The following is an 8,284-nucleotide window of genomic DNA, read 5'->3' as shown; positions in this document are numbered from 1 at the left end:
ATATTATGGATTCCGAGCAGTATAAAATATCCTCTATCATGGCCACGTCAGGGTCCAGTGGCCCGTGGCAGGTCCCCGCCAGCCTCTTTGTGGCTGTGGTGCTCCCCTTGTCCCTCCAGAGGGAGATCCTGAGCTCTGCCTCTTTTCTGTGAGCTCGGAGGGCTGGCCCAGCTGCCCCGGGCCACCTCACTTCTTCACTGGCATCCAGCAGTCGAAAGGGATGGCAAACAGAAAGTCCTTCAGTTTCTTTTTGAAACTGTTGAAGGTGACAGCCTGGGTCATACAGGGAGTTTCCTTAAGAAAGAAATGAAAAATAATAAACACTTGAGGCCAGGTGAGTGGGTAACGTGGGGAGCGCGCAGCACATTTCTGCGTGGCCTCTGAGAGCTCAAAGGCCAGAAGGCCGTTCCTGGGAGCTGGTCAGGTGACACTGTTGCCACCCAGGTGCTGCCCAGGGTGGCTGGGGCCGGTGCCCTGACAGCGTGCCGGCTCAAGCCACCTCCTTGCCTGGCCGGGGCACATAGGTCGAGCGGAGGCCACCGCGCATCACCCAGACCTCACTCTCTTCCAGCAGGAAGAAGGGGTGTTCAGCGCCTTCGTCCTTTCCAGGAAGTTCCTCCTCCTTGCTCCCATGCAGTCCGGGCGCCCCACAGGGAAGTCCTGTCAGGAGGCAGCACGCGGGCCCTGGCACTTCCTGCAGACCTTGGGCAGGCCCTGAGTTTCTCTGGGCTTGCCTCGCCTCTGACCTCATTACTGGCGATGGCATAATAAGAAGAAGGGTAGCAGCTCCCGCTAGGGCGCACTGTGGGCCTCGGAGCTCCCTAGCTTTGACTCCTAGGGATGAAAAGGTGCAGGTTGCTACATTGCTCGGGCTCCTCATTCTACATCTGTCCCACAGAAACCTTTTGGGTCCTGAACAGCCGCGGCCTCCCCGCCCAGCTCCCCCCTCCCAGCAAGGGCACTCACCGGGGTGGGGGGGCAGTGCTGCTTGTACTGGCTGGCCATCATAGTCAAGGAGCCCTTGAGCTTGGTGAGGCTGCCCCGCAGGCCCTTCTCGAACAGCTCCAGGCGGGTCTGCAGGCACGTGGGCGCCTGTGGAAAGTGCCCATTTCCTGGTGAGCAGAGGCCAGGCGCCAGCAGTGGCTGCCCTCCCCTCACTCCTTCCTGTGCCGTCCTCTGCCCCCAGGAGTTAGGGCCTCGGAGGGGCACAGGATGATTCCTGGCTAGTCTCGGGCTGGGCCAGGTCACACTGCTGCTCTGTGCACTGCAGACACCCATCTGTCCTCCCTACCTGCCTGGCTCAGGCCACCCTCAGCCACATTCACGTAGTCACACACTTGGGAAGGGTCCCAGGCCCACCATTCAAGGAGAAGGGGTGAGGCGGAGCATCGCCCCCCATTTGCTGTATGAGTAAGTGTTGCTTCTAAAACGCTATCTCCACAGGGTGTGGACTCAGGGTACCGTGAGTGCTCCAGGCCCACAGCCACATCTCAGGAAGACCCCACTTTCTTACCTGCCCCCTGGTGATCCATAGCCTTTGAATGCTAGGCCTGCCCCTGTCTGCTCAGCTGATAAAGGAACCCTCGAGACCACCACAGGACTGAGGAGAGTGATACCCAGATGCCGCCTCCTCTTCCTGGCAGCCAGCTGACTGGCAAGAAAGTGGACAACCCTGCGAGGAATCCATCTAAAGTGCAGCCCCCCAGGACACCGGCCTCAAGAGCATCTTACCTGGGAATAAAATGAGTTATAGACAACTTCTACTGTTTCATTCTGTAAAAAGGAAAACATCACGTTACCAGGCTGACAGACAGGGCCAGTGCGGAGCTGGCAGGGTGTCCAGGTGCAGCCCGCATCCTCTGTCCCTCACTCACCGTCACAGCATCCGGGTCACTGTTGTGGTTCAGGAGGCTCAAGGCTTCCTTGATGGCATCCACGTGTTTCCAGGGCCGAGTGACAGGGCTGGGTGGGAGGGTGGGTGCACAGATGCAACAAACCACAGTGCCAAGGAGAAGCAGGTTCTGCAGCCACATCCTCCTGAGGACTTTAGCCTTTCTCTCTGAGTACTGGGCTCGCTGGCAAAAGAGCCCTTTTATACACAGTTAGAGGAAATGATTAATGGTGACCACAAAAGCCAGGGAGGCGGGGGAACTACCTGAACTGTGGAATCTCCTGGCCCTTATCAGCTGCACGTGGGAACGACAGCCTTTTCCCCAGGTGGTCAGGCTTGGGGGTTTTCATTAACGAGCCCTTCCAAGAACCGACAGCCCACCTGCCCACCTCCTCAAGGGCTCTCCAGCCCTGCCTGGGCAGTTTGGCCTGGCCCTGGGCTGCCTCTCCTTTTGAGGAGCCTCTGGGCACGACTTGGACTTCCTGGCCTGGAGTGGCCAGGGTGGGGCTTGGGAGACGCCGGGTGCGGCTCCTGCTCCCTGGCTCCCCATCCTGCCTGCTATCGAGAGTTCTTTGGGCAGGTTTTGCCCACCCTTACGGCCGTTCCAGTCCCAACCTTCCCCTCATCTTCCCACCCTTTCTGCCCTCTGTCAGGCTTGAGTGTGAGCAGAGCTCTTGTGGTCCTGTCTCTCTGTTCCCTTATGGTCCAGCCAAATGACACAGCCCTGCAGTGACTCACATGGGTTCTCTCCAAGGAGCCAGAGCAGTGAGCTCAGCCTAGCAAGGACCACTGCCCTGTGTAAGGCTATGACAGCCAAGTGCACATCCAGCCAGCAAGACTTTAGTGGGTTTGCTTCCTCCTTCATGGCAGTAACCCATCTGCCAGCAGCCCTTCTTGTTTACACAGCCATGTTCAAGCTGCAGAGGTAGGCCAGGGCTCTCAGCTGCAGAAAGTCAGCCCCTGACAAGTTTGACTCCTGGCTTCGGTGCCACCTGGCTGAGTGACTTCCTCTGAGCTATGTGGGCCACACTGCCCCCTGTAGGGTGACCTGCCCCTTCGGAGTGGACAGGCAACCACCCCCATGGCACCAGGAACCTTGGGGACTGGCTGCAACACTGTGGCCGCACCCATAGCAGGCACAAGGGCCTATGGCTTCCCTAGCAAGTTCTTCCAGGCTTAATGTCCTACATGGTCCCAGCTCTAGCCCCTGTCCAGCTTCAGAGGCCTCTCTGTGGAAGTAGGAACTGCTTCTGGAACAACTGCAGGCTCTTGAGGAGTTAACGAGTGTTTGGTTTTCACAATGGGTTCTGGAGAAGACAGCATGAGTTTGTATTTGCACAAGGGATCTGGCTCAAGCTACCCCATGCTGGAACTTTTGTGACCACAGAGCTGTGGGTCCACACATGTCCATTTCTGTGTGCACGTTTGTCATTGTGCTGGGATGAGTCTGCATTCCTGGGTACACCTTGGAGGGCAGGATGCTTTTCATAAGGGTGCATCTGTGTGAGCCTGGATTCCTGTCAGGTGCTTTGCCAGAGGCTCCAGGGCTCCGGAGATGCCCCTGGGATGGGGAGACGCTTCCCACTCTGGGTGCCCTAGTGAGGTCGGCATACATAAGGACGCTCTGCTGGGCCCTCAGACCCAGGTAGAACTTGTGGCCTGAGCACCATGGTCTGCATCTGTGGCCACAGAAAGTGTCACTACAAGGTGGGGCTTTGCTGCCTTTGCCTGGGAAAGCCAGGTGTTTGTCCTCCAGACCACCCTGGGGTTCTCTTCCAGGGCTGGGGATTCACCCTGAGACCAGCCCTGCCTTGCTGAGCCTAGTGGAACGTTCCTGGGTGGTCAGGCTGGACAGGGAAGGGTGACCCTGTCTTGACCCTGACCCTTCCTCCACCTTTCCACAGGTCCTATGTTCAGTTCCTTCCAAGGAGCTTTTGGGGGACATGAAAGGGGACAAGGGCACTCACCACAGAAGCCACACGGCATGGAGTCTGTGCCAGACAGGCCTGGACGCTGGAGGCTGGAGGTGGGGAGAAAAGCCATGGGCATTGGCTCAGCTGATAGCCAGGGAGGCCAACAACTGGTGTGGGTGGCCCCTCTGGGATGGAAGGCTGCTTTAATCCCGAAAACAATGACCCTTTCCTGTCTGTGCCAAACCCTGTGCTGGGAGGGGTTGGGTGGGACACTCACATCTGGCTCTTGAGGTCCTCAGTCTGGCGGAGAGACAGACTACAGTGGACCCTCCTGTGGTGTGGTCCAGCCTGGAGTGGGGAGCTTTCAGAACTGAGCCCAAGGAATTACCTTCCCAGCTTTGGGAGCCAAGGGAATTGGAGGAGTTCCTGGGACACACAGCCTCCCTGCAATGTGAAAGAGCAAAGGGAAGTCGGTGGGTGTGCCAGGCTGTGGGAGAGGAAGGGGCAGATTGGAGAAGAGTGTTCAGGGGCAGAGGCCTGGGGTTTAGAGGCAGGTATGGTAGAAAGAGACAGAATCTAGGAAGATTTAGAAAGTAGAATCCTGAAAGGATTCACTTAGGTAGTGGACTTACTCATTCACTTAATTCTTATTTGTTTGTTTATGCTGTAGTAGAGATTGAACACAGGGCCTTTGCACTGACCTACATTCTCCCCCCCCCTCTCTCTCTCGCCTTTCTTCAGTCAAACCCAAGGCCTTCACACTGAGCCATATCCCCACCCCACCCCCATTTAAAATTTTTAATCTTGAGATAGGGTCTTACTAAGTCACTAATTTGGCTGGACTGGACTTGAAATCATGATCCTCCTGCCTTAGCCTCCCAGAGTGCTGGGATTACAGATAATGTACCACCCCATTCAGCTTCATTCATTTATTGAGCATCTACCAGTTTCTCATCAGGGAAGACAGATACTAAGATGTTGGGAAACAGTCAGGCTTCCACACTCATGGACTCTGAAACCCCACTGATAGAGAGTCAGGTTGATCTACTCATCCCCCCAGAGTGTGCTTTTGATCCTAAGTAAGAAAATCACCTGCAGCTCGCAAGGGCGTGGCCCAGAGGACCAAGGGGATGGTCTGCAGTGTCTCAGCCCAGGGGAAGCCTGAGGCTCAGGAGACAAACCTGAGAGGTCCAGGTTCACCTGATGGCTGAGGCCAGAGTGACAGGGGCATGGGGCATACTTGCCGGGTCCAGCAAGTGACAGGCCAACAGCCACGGGCCCTGGGGAGGGGCAGGAAGAGAGGAAAGCAAGGGCCACGAGGAGAGATCCAGGCCAGCAGCTTGGCCGGCCAGTGCGGAAGGCAGTGTGCACAGGACAGAATCCTGGGTTTACCAGTGAGGTTTGTGGGCAGCCACACATCCTTCTCCTGGAAATATGACATCGGGGCTGAGGCCATGACACAGGCAGGCATTCCTAGATTGCATACAAAGGAAAAAGTGGCAAGAGATAACCCCAGGCCCGCTGCGCTGACTCAGGTGCCCCAGTGGACGGAGGCGGGGACCAGATGGGCGGGGTGACTGTCTCTGGCCCCCTCTCACAGGGCCAGGAGAAAACCTCTAGGAGTTTTCTGTGAGTGCCTTCTCGAAGTGGCTCTTACTGAGAGAGGAAGTCATCACAAGGGGAAGGAAACAGGCCCCGGGTCCCTCACATCCCATCGTCTCCTTCCATGCCTGCCAGCCCCTGGGGAGGTCCTTGTCTTCACGGGGAGCCTGAGAGGCAGGAGACAGTAAGGCGCTTGTCCCCACAGTAGATGACAGCAGGACCTGGATTTGAAATTTAATCTGCTTCTCTCCCCTGATGGTTTGCACTACCCTGGGCATCGATATCCAGAAATGCTGGTCACCTGGCTGAGCTAGCAGAGGGGTGGACCAAGCAGAAGGGCCCCCTCTGGGCAGCTGTTCGTAAAGGGAGAGTCCTGCTGGGTACTGACAGGGAGGCTGGAGTGCCCCATGACTGCCCCAGGGACCTCTAGGGGCTGAAGGCAGAATTTCCTCCAGCAGATTCTGCCACCCAGGCATGGGCTCCTGTTCCTCTTCAGCTGCCAGTGGCTCCCACGTAGCCCAGGAAAGTCCCTCCTCCGTGCCTCACCTGCCTCATCTGTGCAGTGGGTAAATTACAGCCAGTTCTCAGCGGAAGTGGCTGCCCATCCCAGGAAACTCTGTGGGAGACTCTTCCTAGGAAGAGGCGGTGCTCTGACATCCCCTACTCTGGGAGCTTCTGCAGCCCAACCTGAGCAGAGGGCCCAGCCTTCCTGGGATTTGGGGGCACAGCAGCACCATACCCACCCCTGCCTCTAGAGGGCGTCTTTCTGGACAAACCTGGTAAAGTGGAGAGCCCAGCCACCACCCACAGTTGGGGCTGACGGGGTCCTGAATCACTCTGAGGAGACCCTGGCACAGCACAGCGGCCTCGGTGGCACCTCCTGCCCCGAGAAAGTGTTGCTGTCCTTTCTGGCAGCACTGGTTACTTGAACAGCATCTCAGGCCTTTGCGACCTCACCTCCAGGCTGAAACCTCCTGTATCCGGCTCTGCTTTCTGAGCGTCCCTGGGCCCTCAGTACTGAGGAGTCCCTTGGTCTGGGAGGACCCGAGGGAGGTTAACCCCACGCTCCCAGGAGGACCCGCATTGCTTCAGACTCAAGTCCTCGGTACTTTGTCTGTGGTGCCGTGGGGAGGACAGGGACGACCAGGCACTGGGAATGAGCAGCCGTGAGAAGGAAATGAGAGAGAGGAGAGCCAAGGACAGGACAGGGCTGTGGGCATGGGGCCCTGGGGCAGATGAGGCAGGAGCCCATGCTCAGGGTCCGGCTCAGGCAGCTGGGTGAGCATTGCTGCGGTGGAGGGGATCCAGAGTCACAGAGAGGTTCAGGGGCTCTGCCAGACCGGACGGACATGGTCAGTTTGAGAGACGGGGCACCTCCAGGACAGCTCAGCTGGAAGTGGCCAGGTGGGTCCAGAGGTCCTGATCCCAGCCAGCAGGAAGTCATTGGTGAGAAGGGTTGGGGTGGTTTCCGGTGCAAGAGAGGAGTGTGCTCCTAACTACTTCCCTCCAAACTCACACGCGTCCCCACACCCTTGAGCTACACCCCAATTAGGGCCACCACGTTCCTGTGCACACTTCTGGGGAGCAGCAGCTGCCGATCCATCTGCTTCTCACTGAAGAGCACTTTCCTACCCGGCCCCAGCTCAGCTCCACAAGGGGACAGAGGCTTGGAGAGAGATGCCCTGGAGATGTGTGTGTGTGAAAGTGATTGCTACACTCTGCCCAGAGCTGGGTATACAGTGCAGTGGTTGCTGTTCTGGGGGCCCGGAGGCCTCGCCTCCAGCCTCAGAGGTATCTGTCAAAGTGAGGAGAGCGCTTAGAGGGTCTCATGACTCAAAGCCTGCTCTGACCTGGGTTGGGCACCTGACAGGGACCGTCCCAGGTCGGCCCCCTCCCCACACTCAGCCCCAGGAGGTAGACTTACAGGGCAGCCTGGGTGTCCAAACTGAAAAGCAGGGGAGCCGCTCCCATTTCCCTAGAGCCTGCTGGGAGCCACAGGTGGGGCCTGTCCGCCCTTATTCCCTGTGCCACCTGGGAGGTGGTCCCGCGCTGCCAGGCTCATGCCTTAGCTGGGGGAGAGCAGGAGTCGCGTTTAACAGACGTCACCGCCGAGGGTACGGGGAGCCTGGCCTGGGGGTTTCACCTCTGTGAAGGGCAGCAGTGGCCAGCCGGCAGGGAAGAGGAGACCCTAGGGGAGCCCTGGGTCAGATTAAAGCATTCATGTGCCCTCCAGAGCACTGGATGAAGCACTGTTGCTTAAGGATTCAGAGGCTCTGGAGTCACATTCCGTAATTTCTGAGCCTGTCTCCTCTCCATCTGTACCATGGGGCCGTTGTGGCCTTTATCACGTCCTTGGGAAGACTCTTAGTCCAGGACAGCAGCAACTTTCCTTGCTCCATCTCCACTCCATAAGCCTGACTTGAGGTTTTTAAAGGGAAAACGGAGCCCTTAGCCATCCTGGGAACTCGCTCTACCTCCCTGGCCTGCACCTCCTCCACCTGTGTCTCCTACTGTGTGTTCCCTCTTCCTTCTGGATGCAGGGATCCCTGCCTGCTGGGCTGGGCTGTTTCCTCCAGTGCCTCTCTCCTCTCAGGACCCTTCCTGTTGTGCGTAGTACTGTGTCTGTCATGTCCCCATCCGACCCCGCACCCACTGCCACCATTGCTCAGGCCCCGCTCACAGAGCCGGGCCACCTTCACTGTGGCCTTGGCTGGCCAGGATCTGGGAAGGAGGAAAGGGAGACCCAAAGAGCTCAGGGGCCCACCTGGCTGGACTTTGGGGCAAAGGCAGTGACCAAGAGCCCGGCCTCCCTCAGTCTCCTGGCACCCAACCACTGTGGCTCTCTCAGGCACATAGACTTTTTTTTTTTTTTTTTTTT

The 8,284-nt window shown here is 57.8% G+C and overlaps 1 protein-coding gene and 1 long non-coding RNA gene across 2 annotated transcripts in view; one reads left to right on the top strand and one right to left on the bottom strand.

Moving 5' to 3' along the window:
* LOC104873198 overlaps positions 1–1,747 on the top strand; it is a 46,301-nt gene extending 44,554 nt beyond the window's left edge. The window contains exon 3 of the long non-coding RNA XR_002025907.2: positions 1,549–1,747. This is a non-coding gene — a long non-coding RNA (uncharacterized LOC104873198). The remainder of the gene's footprint in view (positions 1–1,548) is intronic.
* Csf2 (colony stimulating factor 2) lies at positions 187–2,033 on the bottom strand. The gene is made up of 4 exons (XM_010639772.1): positions 1,875–2,033; positions 1,732–1,773; positions 967–1,092; positions 187–294 (listed from the first exon to the last, which is right to left on the bottom strand). Exons 1-4 carry the CDS (start codon positions 2,031–2,033, stop codon positions 187–189), a joined length of 435 nt encoding a protein of 144 aa, XP_010638074.1.
* Between the last annotated feature and the right edge of the window lie 6,251 nt (positions 2,034–8,284).

Source organism: Fukomys damarensis, unplaced genomic scaffold, assembly GCF_012274545.1.
Source record: "Fukomys damarensis isolate Sample0158 unplaced genomic scaffold, DMR_v1.0_HiC HiC_scaffold_9, whole genome shotgun sequence".
Taxonomy (NCBI): domain Eukaryota; kingdom Metazoa; phylum Chordata; class Mammalia; order Rodentia; family Bathyergidae; genus Fukomys; species Fukomys damarensis.
This window is presented reverse-complemented; position numbering and strand designations above follow the sequence as displayed.

Bases quoted from the DNA above. Each gene is read 5' to 3' on its own strand.
- Csf2 (XM_010639772.1), bottom strand. From the start codon at position 2,033: ATGTGGCTGCAGAACCTGCTTCTCCTTGGCACTGTGGTTTGTTGCATC. The intron at 1,774-1,874 runs GTGAGTGAGGGA...TCCTTTTTACAG, and splicing joins GTGACCCGGATGCTGTGACG to AATGAAACAGTAGAAGTTGT. The intron at 1,093-1,731 runs GTAAGATGCTCT...CACTTTCCACAG, and splicing joins ATAACTCATTTTATTCCCAG to GCGCCCACGTGCCTGCAGAC.